Below are 19,586 nucleotides of genomic sequence, written 5' to 3' on the forward strand. Positions count from 1 at the left end.
TTAATTGTGTTTAACTACAGTTCAGTGACATTAAATACATTTACATTATTCTGCAGCTGTCATTACCATCTACCTCCAAAACTTTTTCATCTCCCCCACTGAAACTCCATACTCATTAAAAAATAACTTCCTATTCCTCCCTCTCCCCAGCCCATGGCAACCACCATTCTACTTTTTGAAACTATGATTTTGATTTTGAATATTCTGATTACCTCATATAAGTGGAATCATACAATATTTGTCCTTTTGTGACTGGCTTAATTCACTTATTTTCACTTATTTTATAATGTCTTCAAGTTTCATCCATATTATGGCATATTTCAGAATTTCTTTCCTTTTTAAGGCTGAATAATATTCTTATATGTACATACTACATTTTGTTTATCCATTCATCTGTCAGTAGACACTTGGGTTACTTCCACTTTTTGACTACTGTATTGTGAATAATACTGCTATAAAAATAGTGCACAAATATCTGTTCAAGTCTCTGCTGTTAATTCTTTTGAATATATACCTGGAAGTGGAATTGCTGGATTATATGGTAATTGTATGTTTAATTTTTTGAGGAATCACCTTGTAGCTTTTTTAAATGTCAGGGAAACAGAGGAAGAGCAGTAAATGGAGAGTATGTAGCTATTGCCATTGTAGTAATGATTGACGCTCTAAGATCTAAATTTCAATCCTACCTTAGCCACCTGTGAAATATATGACCTTGGATAAGTTACTTACCCTGTTTAAACTTCTCTTTTTTCATCTGTAAAATGAATATAATAATGCTTTACTAGATTTTTTAAGGATTAAATGAGATTATATATGTATATGATATTACTTAGTAATTTATAAAATGCTATGTAAACATTTACTAGATTAACTGCACCAGCTGCCAGAAAAACTCAGCTCTGGTGCTATATTTGATTATTAACCACTGTTACTGAGCTATTCCAAATCCCAGAAAATTATTCTCTTAGGATCTGAACTGGCATAGCACTTATATTTTCATTTGGCACACCAGACCAGAATAGTTTCAGATAAGGAGCTACCCCAGGTAGTTTATTGTGACCCTGGGCAGATGCCATGGGGCTCACTACCAGAGACTACCTTATAGCTTCAGGTTCATTTGGGAGTTAATGTTGTATATATGAATACAAACCAGACCCTCTGGTCCTGCCACTTCTCTGGTCTTACAAAGTATGGTCCATAGCTACAGAATAGCTTCAACCTCCTGGGATTACCTACAGCTAGAATCTGCTAAGAAGTTCTCCCTTCCAATTCAGGTGTCACTTTCCTTAAAAAGAAAGGGTCAATATCACTATCACTGTGGATCAGAGTACAAAATTTAAAATCTGTCTGTCCTTACTTCTTTGTCCTGGAATCTGGAGACCAGAGGCTCTAGGTGGCTAAGAAGGACAAAGCTAAAAACAAAAAAGAAACAAACAAAGACTCATCTAGCTCTGGAAACAATGGAATTTTCTAAATTTATACAAACATCTTATGTAAATCAAGTTCTATATTACTTATAGTCTTTGGAGAGAAGCTTGATTTTTTTTCCTCCTCCTCTTCCTCCTTCTCTATCTCCTATTAATTATTCTGTTACTTCTTTAGAATAATAACAATAGTAATAATAATAAGGACAGATTCTAACTAGAGGATTTACAGAATTGGTCATGACTCTTGAAACTTTTATTCTTTTTGGCACTAAATCAAACTCCTGAGCTGTAACCAAATGTGATTGTCATCCAGAGTGGATGAACAGTGGTTTGAATAGTCACTTCACACAATAGGTCAATGGTGCTCTCCTTATAGTCACTAATTTTTTGAGGTTAATAAAGCCAAAATTTTGGCTAAAGTTAAATAGAATGATAAGGAAGCTCCTTTCTTTTCTTTACTTTTCTCTTCTAAAGGAAAAAAAGCTCTAAAAATTACATGTGATCATTGTAGAAAACTTGGAAATTTTCATAAAATTATAGCAAAGGATATAAAATTATACATAATTCTAACATACTGCAGTAAACAAATACTTTATATTTTCATGTATGCCTTTCCCATCTTTTTCTATTGCTCTATATACATATATCTTAACATAGTTAGGATTATACATTATATGTACAGTTCTGCATGTTTTTTAAATGTTTGTCATAAGAATTGTCAGTAAATATTTTTCATAAATATTACTGTAGCCTGTATAATATTTTATCAGAAGGATACATCATTGTCTGTTTAAATTTCTGTATTGTTAAACTTTTGATTTCTTTCCATTTCTCACTAATGTAAGCAACTCTGAAATAAACATGTACAGAAAGATTTATCCATTTTCTTAAGATAGATTTCTAGAAGTGAAATTACTGGGTCAATGACTATGACTGTTTAAGAATTTACTTTTTAAAGAAAATCATCTTTGGATTGTTAAAGGATTAATGACACATCAACTTGAACACATCTTTGATGACTGTGTAGCTACTCATATTCAAATAATCCCTGCAAGCATTGCTATTAATTGACTGAATCTTAATCTTTCATTTCAAACACTAGGATGCATCTCTTCCTTCTGTCACCTATTCCTTGGGATAGAAATCAGGAGATCTGACTGAGCCCTTATACGAGCCTTGTCAGACAAGTACATATGTCCATCTTGTTTAGGACTACCTGTTTAACCCACTGCACTTAACATCCATATTTTCCTTCTTTTCTCTTACAGATGGAATGGGGCGAGTCCTTGCTCAAGATGTATATGCAAAAGACAACCTACCCCCGTTCCCAGCATCAGTAAAAGATGGCTATGCTGTCCGAGGTAAATATTTTGGTTTTCTTGAGTATCAACATACTCACATTGTAATTTTTTTTTTTTCAGATTTTTGGCTCAGCCCAGGTACCTAATGACTATTACATCTATTTCCCCCTTGGCTGTCAAAATAATTTTATTCACAGATAACAATGTTAACCTACACCTATATATTTTCCAGCACAATCTTGATTAAAACTTTTCAGTGACAGTACTATAGTTACTTGAAAATTCTTACTTACAAATAAATATGTAGAGGTTGATAAAGACACTGTATCATGATTTATTCTTTCGGCCTCTACACATACCAGATGGCAGACAGTCTCGGTCTGGAAATCCAAATGTTTTCTAGTTGAAAACATCTATATGGTCCAAGAAAGGAGAGATAACTCCCAACACAGGGATAAAGTGGGGAAGTTTTTTTCTCCTACTTTAAACTCAAACATCAATAAGGGCTTCATAGAAAGCAAGTATGAGAGAAACCTCTAATTCCGTAGAAGATTCCATATTTCAAGGCTCTGAAGCCCCAGATGGTACCAGCAGCTCATGCCTTTAGAGTTGCCTGGGATTGCATAAAGCTCAAAAGCAAATACTAAGTAGCATTTGCCTGCCTAAAGTCCAATCTACGAAAGAACCCAAAATGAAAATGCAACTGAATTGCTTAGAAACTATTATTGGTTATTAACTCAAGGCTGGTATCATTGAAGAAATATCTAAAAACATTTCCCAGTTTATCAGAGCTGTTAAGGCCAATTCCTTTTTAATGGTCATTTATGGAGTCCCTTACTTGATTTTTTGGTTTTGGATTTTTTTTTTACTCTATCTAGCTATTAAAATAATTTCCTCTTTCTTGTAATTAAATACATTCATTGACCTCCTCCATGTTCCATTGCCATCTCTTAGCAGTATCTTTCTCTGTTGGAGACAGTAGAACAAATGGTTAAGATTATGGATTTTGAGTGATAACAAAGTAAGAGTGATCTGGGTTCTAGCATCAGTTCCATCTATGTAACTTTGAGCAAATCACTTAAACTTTTTGAGCCTTGGTTTTCTCATCTATAAAATGGTGATAATTATAACAGTATTTATCCCAACAGGTTATTGTGAGAATTAAGTGAGACTGTAGAAGGCCTTAAAGTATATGGCAAACACACACATACCAAAAAAGCACTCAACAGTTGTTTTTTTAATGTTTAATAATGGTACCTATTATTACTATTATTATTACTTTTTATTTTTTTATTATTATTATCACATTTTCTTAAACCATCTCTGAAAAAAGGATAACATTTATCTAAACTCTTATTCTCATAAAATGGTGGAGAGATTAATTCCTACTAGTGTATTCTTTCTCAGGAAACTGTCTTAAATGCACCTCATTCAGCTCTATCTCACAAATTAGAGTATTCTGAAAATATAAATAACAAATCCCCAATGCCTCCTATGTTTTCTCTTCCAAATTCATTTCTTCTATAGTGTTTATTATAATGAATATTATCCAGAAAGAAAAGTATTTTAGTCTTTTGATAGCCTCACTGGCTCTTGTTTCTTATTCCCTCTAAAATGTAAATTCTGTTTGAACTTATAATTGGTAGCCATATTGGATTGCTATGAAATGATGAATTCTTACTTCCAGAGTAGAACAAACAACTACAGCAGATGAAACACCAAAAGAACAAGAAAGTCTATTTTTTATATTCTTGGTAATGTAAAGTAAGAGAAAGTGAGAAAATAAATTATATTAGGCAGAATTATTCTGAAACAGTAAGTTGTTCTGTTATTTTTAGATGAGGTAGCAGCAGCTCAATAAAAAGAAACTATTGCTTTTAGCTTTTCTAGTTAGCCCATGTGAGCCAGGAAAGAGCCTTTCTGCAACTGTAGAATCTATCAAAGAAATTTATGTATAAAATTACCATTTAGTATATCATATTTATTTTGTTTTAGAGTGGTGGTGCTTTTAGTTATTTCACACACATACGCAAACACACACACACACACACAAACACAAACATTTAAAATGACATCTCACGGTATAAAATGTTCAACAGATAATCCACCATGCAGCTAATTCACATTATTTCTTTCCTGTGAAACGTTGCTAGTTCTCTAAGATATGGAATGTATAACAGAGACATAACACATAACAGATAACCATCATGGATATGGTTAAATTTCAAAGTAGGAATGACTGGTTAATTATGTTCAACATCATAATTAAGGCAGCAGAAGTCATCAGTGAACAAAAAGCCATGGTCTTAGTCTTTTCTGTGTTATAATACCAACCCCAGGCAATGTTTTGGTAAAGAATATCCTTGAGGCTATTGTTGTGGCTCTCTACCTCTCTACTTTGTATACCTTCTTCTCTCCACCCCTTCTTCCTTTACTCCCATTCCTTTCTCCCCACTCCCTTTATTCTCCTTGTTTTTCTTCTCCTCTGCCTTTGCCTTAGGCCCTCCAGTAATAACCAGTGGCACCTGTGAGCATTGCTAACCCTCTAGGTGTAAAGAGGTTGCTAACTTGCTCTGGATCACTAAGCATTAGCCAGTATCCTTGAGAAACATGTGGGATAAAACTCCAAACCAGTTGGAGGATCACTTGCTTTAAGGTATGTGGGTTGAAAAATCAAGACAGTAACAAATAGCTAAAGAAATAAGAAATAGGAACAGCTTTTAAAAAATAAGAAAGAATAGAGTATAAAGAAGACAGGAATCAAGTGATGATGATGTAAACTAATAAACCTAAAACTACATTCAGGAGGGAATGAATTTGAATGATGAAAGCAGAGAAAAGAAAATGAAGGTAGCATTTACCAGTTAGAAGCAATACAATAGTTTTATTCGTATTCTTGAGGAGTTATTTCTCCCTTCACACTGATTAAGCCAACCATCTTCTTGATGCATTCACACGCTCCTATAGAGATGGGGGTGCCCATTGTCTCACAATTGCTTCTTAGATGTTAATAAAGGTAAAAATGTCTCAGAATACCAAATTCACTCTCTTGAAAATGTTCAATTTGAAAGGCTTATCACTTCAGGATTAGTTTGGGGATTATTTAAGAAAAGGGAAAATTATAAACAAGCCAGTAATTATTTTGAGAACCATGTGCAACAAACAATTCTGGAAAATTATATTAAGAGAAATCCTTGCCATTTAGGTTAAGTAAATATTAAAGCTTTTTCTTTTATACATTCTGATTAAATACATGCTAATGGAAAATACAGAAAATCAAAAAGAACATTTTAACCCATTATCTCACTGTCTAGCTACTATTAACATTTTGTTGTACTTCCTTCCAGTGTGTTAAAATGCATACTAAAATTCGGTATAACCTTTTTGATTTTGAGCTAGTTCTTATTCTGTCACAAAAGTCATGTTTTAGAGTTTCTGTTTTGTCCATTTAAATCCTGTTTGGCCATAGCTGGTTTTCCAACTCATTTGACAGCCAATGGCCTTCCACTGTAGGACATTTTGGATGAAAAAGAAAGCCTTATGATATAGGAGTATTACTCATGTGAGCAGAGAGATAATTGGGAATAATTAATTTAAGTTAATCCCAAAAAGCTTAAAATAATGTATTTAAGGAAATAATATATCTTTTCCCAATACTAACAATATATGGGCATTTTTCTCCTGGAAGATGATGGTAAAGAATATAAAATGCCTTCTCATTCATCTGTTCTACTCCTTGCTCCCTGCTTTCCAGGCAGCAGATTTAAAATTCCAAACAACTCACCTGATTTAATCCCTCAGTATAACTGCAGCAAGTATTAATCCTGTTGTGCTAGTCTTGTCACCTACCCTTGCCACCACTCCAAACTCGTTCTACAATGTTAATTTTACTATACACATAAATATCAATTACCCTTTTGCCTATCATCCAGTCTTAGACAGTTTGGTTCCATAATTAGAGATAAACAGAATCTTAATCCCTCTGCCTTATTCCTCTGTTGAAGAATAGAGGTGCCTAGGACCTCTGAAAGTTATGCTATCTATGGCCTCTGTTTATTCAGTCCTAACATGGAAATGATGAGGCTTTTGTTATTGAAAATAAGTGAATAGCTATAAAGGATTTCAAGAGATTTAAAGAGAGCTCCCACATGGCTGGAAAATGAAAATGAGGGATAATTCTAGGGCAAATGGCTTGAGGATGATCATTTTCTATACACTGCCACGATGAATAGTTATCCAATGGTATCAATTCTATATCAAATGATATAATCAGAAATCTTCAAATAAAGACTAAAAGTGTTTTCTGGACATCAAAAAGGTGGAAGTGGGAGCAGTTTCAAGGTCTAGCATTAAGCATTATACAGTGCATTTGCTGTTAGGATTTGGTTTATATTGCTTTTATCTCTTCCTTCAAATTAAATTCTACAGTTACAAAACAGAAAAGAAAACTTATTAACAGAAATGCCAGAATTAGTGGGGGGAAAGAGTCTAAGCCTTTACAGAAATCCTTGGAATCCATCCATCTTTTCTAATGGCATACTGTGGCTTACTTAATTTCTTTCCAAGCTTTAGCTTCATCTGCCACTGTACCTCCACTTCTGCCCCCTCCCACCCAAGCTGGTGGAATTCATCTTGAAAATGGCAGCTTTTCTTTTACCTGTCTCTTTAATAGATATTTTAAAATAAATATCAGTAAGTTAGGTAGATTGATCGTTACTTTTCTGTCTTTATAATAAATAGTTAGCCTTGGTGTTGATGTAAAATCAGGACTTCTGTTGTAGTTCACTAATTTTTTATTTCTTAAGTTTTCTCTTAGTCTGAATTTGTCTGTATTCCGTTCAGTCTTACAGTGCTCTGCTCCTCAGAAAGGGTAGTCCATGAACCAGCTGCATAAGCATCAGCTTGTTAGACATGTAGAACCTCAGGGCCTGTCCCAGACCTACTGAATCAGAATCTGTATTTTAAGAAGATCTCCAGGTGATTTCTATGCACATTAAGGGTTGAGAAGCACTGTTATAAGGGAAATGGTAAAAATGACTCCTCCGTTGGTACCAGGGACTTTCTATAATGTTGGTTGACTGAGCCTTCCTTAGCTAGCAATATAGAGGCATGTTTCCCAGGTGGAAATTTTCAGGGCAAAGTGGAGAACATAGTTAAAGTGAGATATATTCTCTCCCCAGTCAGTGTACCTTCCTTGGCAAAAGCACCTTGCTTCTTAGAATCACTTAAAGGCTCTTTCAGTTGCTGGCCTCCCTGACACTCTATACCAACCTTGCCCTGGATTATCTCTAGCCACTCATTATATAATGACATTTGTTTGGAGCATTTGTGCAGAACACTGATATGAGCATTTTGAGTGTGTGTATATTTGCATGTGTGGGGAACAGGAGACAAGAGGAAGACTGAAGGGCAGAGGGTTTCAAAAAAGAAATAAAGGAAGTGATCCCTACCTACCACACATTTATAAAATTATTTAAGAAAATTTACAAAGCACAATACTAATGTGTACAAGACAGTTTACAGACTTCCCACCTAAGTATTATGGAAGTGCCAAATTCATTTCTTTATTTTATCAAATATTTACTGAGCATCGGTGATGAGCTAGGCACTATGCTAGACATAATATAAGTTGTATAGAATTAAACAGAGCAGTCTTTCTGAACATTCTAAAGCTGGTGAATGTTGACTCGTATTTTGAAGAAAACAATATACATGAACCAGCAGAAAATAGAAGACATTCAAAATACAGCATTTTGCAGTGGAAAATATTATTTATTGTTCATTCATGCATGCGTCTTTCTACAAAGATTCTTAGGAGCCACACTCATTCGTTTCTTGAACTTTCGAATACTTCGTATATTGAACATTTATTGAATACCTATTATTCAGCAGGTACTAGGAATTTCCCTGAGACAAATAAGCAAGTGATTACAAATACATTAGGAAGCCATAATTAGAGTTATATCAGGAATACACTGTGGAAACAAAAGAAGAAGTAGGTGACTCTTGAGGGAAAGGAAGTCAGATATGACTTCCTAGAGAAGGTGACACTTAAGCTGAGTCTTAAAAGCTAAGAAGTCTTTAACCAGAAGGCAGGGAGAAGAAAAGGACACTCCAGGCAGTGAGAGTAGCATATGTTATGGAGCTGAAATATGAGTCATCTTGGTATTCTCAGGTACTCCTGAGAGTAGCTAGACTATAGGATGGAGGGAGTACATGAACCAGAGCCTTTACACATACTGTTTTCTTTAGGTGAATATCTATAGATGAAGCATTTTCACTTCCTCTCTGTCTCTCTCCCTCTCCCTCTCCCTCCATCTCTCCCTCTCTCCCCATCTCTCCCTCTTCCCCCCACCCCATCTCTCCCTCTCCTTTTCCCTCTCCCTCTCCCCTGTCCCCACATATTTTTGCCTACTTAGCTCTTCCTCATCCTTCATATTCAAATCATAAATGCTTTTATCAGGGTGGCTTTCCCTGACCCTCCAGTGTAGTTCAGGTACTTTCAATGTATGCTCTCATAAAACCGTGTTCCTTTCCTTTAGAATGGTTTTCTTAATTTGTATTTAAATACAAATTTGTATTTATATACAAATTTATATGTTTGTTAATGTGACTATTTGATTAATATCTATCTCCCTCACTACATCGGTGGCTTTAAGAGTTTTGTTTTCACCACACCCATAGAAAGACACACATTAATACATTAGACATCACAAACCAATGATATACATATATAACATATACAATGCATATAAATATACATGCATGCATATATATAAAGAAAGATAAGTTTCTTGACACAATTTTCACCTTTACCATGTGTGACGAGATATATTTTCTGTTCTTTTTCTTTACAAGATGATTTTACAGCCCACCTCTATTTGTGATCTAGAGTTTGAAAAACATTGCAACAGACTGACACTGCATTAGAATAGAAACAATATCTAGTTTTACTCTCTATGCTGTCCCAGCATCTAATATAACACTAAGGGCACAGAAGACACGCAGTAGAAATTTAGTGAATGAATGAAAAAAAAACCTTAAAAGGTATTATTTTTAAAGTATGGTTATTCCCATTTTTATCAACAAGCAAACTGAAGGTTATAGAAAGTTTTAGTAATTTGCTGAAAGTCCTGAGACTAATAATAGGCAGAACCAGGATTCAGATTTAGCTTTTACTCTAAAACCATGCTAATTTTCCCTTGAGCAAGAAGTTAAAAGAGAAAACATCTAGGTTGCTTATGAGAGGTGGAAAGCTGGTAATATCTCTAGCAGAGAAATAATCAAAACTAAGTTTATTCAGTTTTGAGATGCAGTTAGTGCAGAACTCTGAAAGATAATTGACTTTTTAATTTTCTACAGTAAGAAAATTATGATTAACTTTAAAATACTGCAAAAATAAGTGTGGGGATAGATGAAACAAAATTGGTAAAATGTTGATAATTGTTGAAACAGTGATTTCTATGTCTGTTTTAAATTGTTTCATTAAAAAAAAAAAGAGGAAAGTAAAAAGAACCCATGAAAGCATCATAAGAATACCATTGCAGGAAAACTACAGTATTCTCTTTCTTACAAGTGAACACTGAAAATACAATAGCATTCCAAAAAACACCAGAAAGCGAAGAGTTTATTAACTGAGACAATGTCTAAAAAGCACAAGATACAACATCTAGTAAGTAGAAGACACCCAATGTTAAATTTTGTTCCTCTTCACATCAGGTTAACCAAAGCCAGCTGTGCAAAAAAGTGACTTATTATTAAAAGGTACTGAACCTTTTCTACCTGAGTTTCTTCATTCTGTAACACTTCCTTCAAGTGTCAAATGAAGAAAAGAATATATGTTCTTCCTACTTCACTTGCTACTTCATATATATGTCTCCATGAGTGTGTACACACATATAACACATACATACCCATTTATTTAGGACGATAGGCTAAAAGAACTTCCTATTAAAAAGTGCAAGAGTGGAAATTATGGAACAACAAGAAAACTATCTCCGGAGACACCAAGTAAAGGCACAATCTGAACCACTTCTATTGGTGCTTGTGAGTTGTGGATACCGAAGATCAAGCTAGTAATAACAAAGCCCTTTTCTAAACTAGGAGATCAGAAAAGTATTCCACTTTCCTGAAGCCTTATCTGATCATTTGAGTCAAGTTTTAGAATTCCAACACTAGGTTCTTATTCTTTGCTATAGGTCCATTCTGATGATTGTTCTTGGTTCTGTTCATCTCACAGCTGCCGATGGCCCAGGAGATCGTTTCATCATTGGGGAATCCCAAGCTGGTGAACAGGTGAGATTCATAAGCCTGAAAGGCCCTAAAGATTTTAGTTTCATGGACTTTGGGCTTCTAATTCTACACTTCTGCCATTGTTGTAATGGAAATCTTAGAGAAGGATTAGACAGGTTATCAAAAGGATGAAAGGACGGTTCCCATGAGAAAGAACCAAATGAATTATTTCTTAACTGAAAGAATCTGCATCTGTTAATATACAGCATGGTGCTGCTGGTATGTCTCAGATGACATGCCCCACAAGCATTTTCCAGCCCTGTGATTGGATGAATCTTTCTTCTGGTATAAACATTAATGTTTGAATAGAGCTACAATTTCTAAGTGGTCTTTGCAGAGTTTTCCCCAACTCGTGTTACATACAGGGAAATTTAGAAGAAGCAGATTATTTAATCTTTCTAGCTAATCATTTTGATTAATTTTTCTCATCAGGGAGCTAACCAGAGAACAGGTATTTCTTAATAGAAATGAAGCACTAATGGGCCATGGTGGAAGTACAATAGACGTCCTCTTAATTAATGCTTTGGATACCAGTAATTGGTCATTTAATTGGAAATAAGTTACAAGTGGGAAATTATCTTTTACTTTTAAAATAAATAGAAATGTAACTTAAATAAATGAACATTTATTTGTCGGTAATTTGATGGAGAGCTAAGGCTCTTCTTTTAATAAGTATCTGCTATTTGAACTTCTCTTATACCCAAAAGGCATTATATGTGATTTCAAGTTTTAGTTTCTTTAAAGTGGAAAAAAATTTAAGGCCTGTGCAAAGTATCTAAGTATAGAATCCTTCTAGATTTTTATTATATTTTTATAATTTTTTTTACAGTTGCTTCACCTGTACCTAATTTGACATCAGTTCTTTTTAGCAGCTTTTTTTAAATGTTTTTCCAAAGGCTTAACTTAATTTTATAGGAAAAAAGTAACTCCTTTTACACTCATATGTCATTGGTTTATGTAATATTTATTTAAATATCTTAATTCAGTAGCAACTGTTGCCACAAACTGGTACAAACAAGTTTGGGAGCAAACTCAGTTGAATCTTAGGTGTACAAGAGAAGACTCTAACGGTTTCAAACAAAATGTGCTGTAGGCATCATTACATTCAATAGGAAATAGAGAGCATATGTTAATCCAGTGAGTTTTGAAAGTTGGTTAAAAGAGTACCTTCCTTATTGACTAGAGCCAAAGGGAAAACCAACGCACTTTTCTCTCCTGCTACCACCAAACACTCATAAGGATTATATAAAAATAAAGGAGGGGGGCTTCCCTGGTGGCGCAGTGGTTGAGAGTCCACCTGCCAATGCAGGGGACGCAGGTTCATGCCCCGGTCCGGGAAGATCCCACATGCCGCGGAGCGGCTAGGCCCGTGAGCCATGGCCTCTGAGCCTGCACATCCAGAGCCTGTGCTCTGCAACGGGAGAGGCCACAACAGTGAGAGGCCCGCGTATCGCAAAAAAGTAAATAAAATAAAGGAGGAAATAAATAAATAAATAGGGCAGTTTGAGCAAAAGCTATATCCCACGCCTTAGCATGTACTCCCATATGTACTAAAAATAGAGAGGGATTGAGGAAGTATATAGGAGAAGGATGGTGCCAATGGTGGTAACCCTAGCTGCCTCACCTCTACATCCAAGCATTGAGGAGTACTGTGTACAGATCTCTGATGCTAAGCATGGCACTGTAGTAATTAGATCCTTGTCCATGCTGTGCACAGGCTGGTTTTGCTCTTCATGACTGTTTTCCTGACAAAAAAAACAACTAGACCTAGGTCCCTTTTTTATAAATAACTTGCATTATGACCTCATAACTTACTTGACCTCTTGGTATGTGTATCCATCAGCAATGGACATACAAAGCATCCATTTTTTTTAACAAAGCCCCAAAATATCAATTATTCAAGGAGTACTTCTCTGATCTTCAACTGAGTCTATCCAACATTTATCAAGCATACCTACTGTTTGTACCAAGAAGCACTGTGCTAGGTTCTAGGAATATAAAATAGATTAATACATGATTACTACTCTTAACAGTTTACATCTAGTGGAGGAGACAGAGTATAAACAACTAAATATAATACAATATATTAAGTGTTAAACTAATGCTGTCAGTCATGTGCTATGGAGCACAATAGAGAGGTTGAGCATTTTGTCCTAGAAGGGCTAGGCAGATGACATTGGAGCTGGGCCTAAGAGAATTTCACAAAAACAGAAACAGAAATGAAAAAGGAACATTCCAAGCAGAAAGAACAGTATAAGTCAAGACCCAGTGGTGTTTGAAAAATTGCATGGTATTAGGAAATTGCAAATAGTTTGTGGTAGTTACAGCCTAGAATACTTAGGCATAGGTAGCAGATTGTTAAGAGCCTTATGGACCCTTAAACTTTATTCACTAGTTAAGACTTCCAACTGATAACAAGGAGCACAAGAAAAGTTGTGAAATTAAAAAATTGCCAACTTCTTATAAGTTCTCATAAAAGTTTGATGGGAAAAAAGATCAAAACTATAAAAAAACAGGGTTTTTCCTCAAGTTACCTGTGATGTACTTTATCTATAACTGATGTATCATACACATACACTCTTTACAGCAATCTCAGGGATCTTGCAAGGCCAAATTGCTCACTTATTGAAAGTAAATACACTTGAGCACTAGGGGACCATTGCATACACTGAGACAGTTATTTACAACATGGTTTATTGGTGTACCAAAATACTTGATCTTAAATCACTTATAGTTTGGTCCTATTGGTTAGCATTGGACACTTTCAATTTCAGTTGTGTAATTATGAAGTGCTATCATTGGACAAAGCTCAAAAAATCCAACTCAATATCTCTATTAAGGAAAAATCAAGATTTTTATAGTTTTTACTTTATATAAAGTATATAAGGTACCTATATCAATAAAAATTAAAAAAGAGTTGGTAGTCTTAACAATCTAAAGGAAGTACTTCATTTGTTGCTAGAGTTTTTCCAGTTGATTCAATTCAATTGCAGTTTATATGTCTACTCTAAGTAGATATATAAATATCTTTATATATCCAGTAATATCTTTTACATTAGGTTTAATATAAGTGAGCTAGTGGGAATCCTTCACCTACCATTTAGAATTACGGGTTTTGGAGAGGAGCCAAATTTTTTATTTAGCAGCCACACAGAAACACTTCTTTAAAGTTGGTTTAAGCCAAGAAGTAGAGAAAATTACAGGTATAGCCACAGTAAAACTTAAAGTAAATTTACATAATATGGTACATTGAATCAGACTAAATTGAGGGAGGGCTCCAGGCTAACACACTTCAGCTTAAGAAGCAACTACCCTAAAACTCACCTTGGGAATCACTTTCTGCCTTAGCCAAAAAGGCACTTTCAGGGAAAAAAAGGACTTCTTTAGACCTACATTAAATATTTTTATTGCACAGGCTCAGAAGATAGTTTTGACATTAGCACCTCTACTAAAAAACACATATATCAAAACATTAATGCGTTTCATCAAAAATCACTGCACTGCAAAATGGTCGTGTTTAGTGAATTAAGAGATGCACCAGATAATAAGTAGTATCTGGGGTTGAAAAAAAATTAATGCATTGAGGACTTCCCCAGTAGCACAGTGCTTAAGAATCCACCTGCCAATGCAGGGGACACGGGTTCGAGCCCTGGTCCAGGGAGATCCCACATGCCGCAGAGCAACTAAGCCCGCGCCCCACAACTACTGAGCCTGCACTCTAGAGCCCGCTAGCCGCAACTACTGAGCCCGCGTGCTGCAACTACTGAAGGCTACGTGCCTAGAGCCCGTGCTCCAGAACAAGAGAAGCCACTGCAGTGAGAAGCCTGCGCACCACAACAAAGATGCAATGCAGCCAAAAATAAAAATTAAAAAAAAATTAATGCATTGAGCCCTAAGCTTTTTTTTTAATTCTATGCATTATCTTGGTAGAAAATTACATTAGAATGTAACAATTCCAAATAAGCCTGAAATGTCTTTTATTCAAATAACATAATAAGGGGATATAAAGTATGTAGTTCAATGCCAGATTTGATCCCAAGAACCTTTTTCCAGTGACTTGTGGGAAAAAATCAGTGAGAACACTGGAGTTGTAAGCCGAGAAGGATTACATGCTTCATGTAATTGTTGTGGTAATGAGATCATGCATACTTATTCATTCATTCTGGAAATATTTATTGACTACCAACGTTGTGCCAGACACTTTCTAGGCTTTGTGATGATAGAGCAATAAATATGTCTGGAAAGAGGGTGATTAAAGATTAATGAAATGACTCTACCCAAGATATAGACAGGATTAAGGGAAACTAACAAAGAAATGTGAAGCACTCAGGTACTAGCAACAGTGATATTTCATTACCACCTCTAGGTCTGAAGGGGCAAAGGGAGAGAGTAGTACCTAGACCTGGGAGATTGATAGCTATGGGAGAGGTCCACCTAATAGGAGCTGTGGCATCAGTAGTAGAAATGACATACCCATCACCAGACTGCAGCCCAGCAGGGAAAGGGCAAGGGGAATAAAAATTGTACTTCTCTCTCTCTCCTACCCTCTGATCTCTTGTTGGCCCCTCCCATTGGCTGAACCTAACCAGAAGCCAGAGTGATGGGAACCTGGTTGAAACAGTCCATAGAGGCTGGCCTTCTGGGCCACAGCTCAGGAAAATGACGATGTGATCTAGAGAGGCAAACAGAAAATGAAAATTTCTGTCTTTATAAGGCTTATATTCTGGAATATAATAATGCACCTAACACTGAACCAGCATAGATTGAGTATTCAATAGATATTAGCTATTGGTGGTATTGTTTACAGCAATAACATTATGGAAATAAGCTTTTTAAGGCTTTTCTAACAAATAAATTTCCAGTTTTACTTTGATTGTACATCTAGTGGAAGGGTATTTTTCCTTAATCATTCCCTAATTTTTTTTAATGTGGTAAAAAATGTATAACATAAAAAGTACCATGTTAACCATTTTTAAGTGTACAGTTCAGTAGTGTTAAGAATATTCACGTGTTGTAACCTAAAATTTTAAATACCTAAGAAGCAGATGTCTTTGGAAAGATATCATTTTTGTTGGGGAATTAATGTTATCTCAGAATTTTCTTTTTGGGGAAATTTAAAACATTGCTTTTCCCAAATCTGACCTAAATCATGGCCCATGACAAGTGACTCTTCTGAGGCCAGATCAAACCTGTTAGATGGAGCTGACAGAAATATAATTTTTCCTGTGCTGGGAGGAAGTGTGCAAGGTAGGTCCTGTAGTCAGTCTCCCATACCATTCATATGAGAGCTCAAACAATAAAAATCTTGGATATAATATTTAACCCAAATCATTACAGACACTGGAATCATTTTTAAATGATTTATTTACATTTGTTAGACTTTTATTATTAGTTGCAAGGTGAACTAATATATTTTATAAAGATTTTCAAGAGTAATAATTAAAATAATTTTTCTGGCTTGCCTTTATTTAACTAAAACGTTGGTTAATAAAATACTACATTTTTCAAACATCAGAACTTCAATAAATGATCAACAAGATGGTTTTTCATAATTGTCATTCATAAAATCATATTGCATGGTATTTTTTTAAAGACTGTCAAATCACTTTAAATATATTAAGAAAATTCACATTGAGTGAGAGACAGTAGTGGCAAATATAAGTGGTAGTTCTTCAAAAGGAAAGCAGGGCACCAAGAAAGACATCTAATTAAGTCATTACTTAAGTCAAATGAAAGCCTCTTTGGTGTAAGTATATTTGTTTGTGACTTTTATTACATTTTCCCAAAATGAATAAGACTGTAAAATTTTCCTTTTATGGTTTGTTTCAAAAACTGTCACATCTCCTGCAGACTTTTCCTTTGCAGCAGTAAAGTAAATCGACTCTTTCTTGCATGTTTGTATTTCCAGCCGACTCAGACAGTAATGCCAGGACAAGTCATGCGGGTTACAACAGGTGCTCCAATCCCCTGTGGTGCTGATGCAGTAGTACAAGTAGAAGATACTGAACTGATCAGGGAATCTGATGATGTATGTCATTACCAGGTCTTATGGCTCCATTCATTCCTATGGCAGTATTATAAGTCATGCCTATTTTCTGCAGTGTTTATGAGATTAGCCCAATTTTTTTGGTTATGTTAGAACCTTACATTGTAGTGTATAGTAAATAAGGAACTGCCTTGGCTTGAAAACCTTTTGTTATAGTAGATGTTTTTATGATCATTACTGTGATTACAGCAGAATTGAGCCACATTTGAGCCAAGAAATTTCATATGCAAGCAAGGAAAGAAACTACCTCAAGATAGAGGAGCAGAGATATTAACTGTTGACTTACCATCTAGCTGAGAAATTTGTTCATCAAGACTAGCTTCTGATAAAATGTGAAGGAGATTTTAATAGAGAAGAATTTAACAAAGAACACTTGGGCAAGTTCTTGAATATTACACTAAGCCAAGCATTTAAACCAAATGGCCCTTTCAGCTCTGGTTTTCTATAATTCAGGAAAATCTGTGCCGCCAAATTACAGTCTGGAAACATTAAATTTATGTCAGTTCCCCCTCTATTGCCTAAAATAAAAGACTCTGTTCTAAGCAGGCCTTTATCTCACTGAAACTAGTGGCAATTATTGAAACCAGAGGATCAGTCACTAATAAAAGAATAATTTCAACTGAGGTTTTAATGACTGGCTATCTTACTTGTTTTGAGAAGCTTAAGATATCTTGTATTTTTAAAGTTAGAATTAATAACAAATATATATTCTCCTCAGCTGGGTATATAGTAAAATTTGGCCATGCTGAGACACACCCTCTTTTCTTGATTTGGGGATTTTCTCTTTAATCACCTTCCCACAAGTAAGTCTTATAAAATTCAACTCTTGGCACACAGATCACATTGCCCTGCTGTTAAAACTGTCCAACAGATTTATTGGCATCAGTGAAGCCAGCAGAGCATTGAAATCCAGAACACATGCCTCCACAGACTCTGCCGGATGACAAGACACAGTTCCAGTGTCACAATGTTATTCACAGTCCATAAATGTAAAAATAATGATCACCATTAATTTATAGAAATCTACTACCAGATAAATTATAAGTCCTTCACTGAAATTTCTGCAGGTATTTCAGAAATACTTGCAGGTATATATGCAAGGAACCTTGGCATAGTATTGAACCCATGATTTAGAAAAGACAGGTTATCTCCATGCACATTCACTGTATCTATTAGGGTAACCATCTTTTTTTTTTTTTTTTCCTTAAGAATGCTGCTTACAAAGTAAGAGTCAGTATTTGAACTGGTACATTTTTTAAAAGCATGAGAATCAGTGAAAATGTTTGTTTATTTATTCATTCATTCATTCATTCCTTGGCATCAAACCTGATTTTTCAGGAACCTGTGGTAGAAATTCATCATGTTCAAAGGGTTTAGCAAAGGCTTTTCTGTTCCTCTATATTTTTATATATTCTGGGCCTATCTGATGATGAAAGCATCTGAGTAGCTAAATTCTATTGATCAAAATTCAGTTAGATTGTTCTGTTTGAAATTACATGATTTGCTCTTATTATAGGGCACTGAGGAGCTTGAAGTACGAATTCTGGTACAAGCTCGGCCAGGCCAAGATATCAGGTAAGTTCATAACATATAGAATGTATAGCCAACTTTTGTTTCTGCCATGATCATGAACTCAGGAGAGCATGGCTATTATAAATTCACAGCTCAGTCAGTTAACCATTAGCTTTCAGGGCTTTTAACAAGTAGCAAAATGAATTTTCTGAATTCTATATCCCATGTCTGCCCTCCCTACTTTTTTGTAAAGTTGGTAAAGGCAAATGCAATATTCAAAAGCAACATGAGAAGGAGGCAAAGTCATGAGCCTACATAATCCACAGTTAATCCTCCTCCTAGATAATCCAGAATTACCCATCCCTACCCCTTGGTAATCCAGAATTTGATATTAACACAGATACTTTCAGAGTTGAGTATTTATATAATTAGCTGAAAGCCCCTCCTCTATTGACTGCCAATAATAATGGAATAATGTACTACTGTTTATATACAAAGATGAGACTACTGTCTTACCATAAGTAGTATATATATGTCAAATGATTTTTCTTACAATTGAATATGTTTTCCCTGATTCTATTAATACTAATTTGCTCAACATTTTGTAACAAAGCTACACTTCTCCAGTTCCTGTGGTGGCAGGCCAAGAGTGAATGGACCTCTACAGCCACAGAACTGGACCAACCTAAGTGGTCTAAATGGAAATTATCTCCATGACTGTAACCTCATTAGCATTATTCTCCTCACCACAAAGCTAACAAGCTATGGACATGGCATTAGATATTTTCATATAAATGCTTGCCTTACATCAAAGAAAGATTGCAATTGGTGTTTTGGACTGTAATGTGATACAAAACAATTTATAAAATAACTTTCAAACATGAAGTAACATATTCCTGTTTAACAGCAATAGATACAAATCTATTTCTGTCTTCTGTTATGTGATTTAATTTTTTTAATCAAAAAAGCATAGAGTTTTTAGAATCTCTTTGTTTTAGTAATCTGGTC

General features: G+C 35.1%; 1 protein-coding gene across 9 annotated transcripts in view; it reads left to right on the top strand.

The window, feature by feature from the left end:
* GPHN (gephyrin) overlaps nt 1-19,586 on the top strand; it is a gene marked incomplete at both ends in the record, with an annotated part of 652,555 nt that overhangs the window by 549,056 nt on the left and 83,913 nt on the right. For all 9 annotated transcript variants that reach the window (XM_079700388.1, XM_079700393.1, XM_079700386.1 and 6 more), the window contains 4 exons: nt 2,696-2,788; nt 10,968-11,023; nt 16,929-17,048; nt 18,583-18,641. In XM_079700388.1, the coding sequence (XP_079556514.1) occupies nt 2,696-2,788; nt 10,968-11,023; nt 16,929-17,048; nt 18,583-18,641 (328 nt within the window). The remainder of the gene's footprint in view (nt 1-2,695; nt 2,789-10,967; nt 11,024-16,928; nt 17,049-18,582; nt 18,642-19,586) is intronic.

Source organism: Hyperoodon ampullatus (genome assembly GCF_949752795.1).
Source record: "Hyperoodon ampullatus genome assembly, chromosome: 3".
In the NCBI taxonomy this organism is placed as follows: Eukaryota; Metazoa; Chordata; class Mammalia; order Artiodactyla; family Ziphiidae; genus Hyperoodon; species Hyperoodon ampullatus.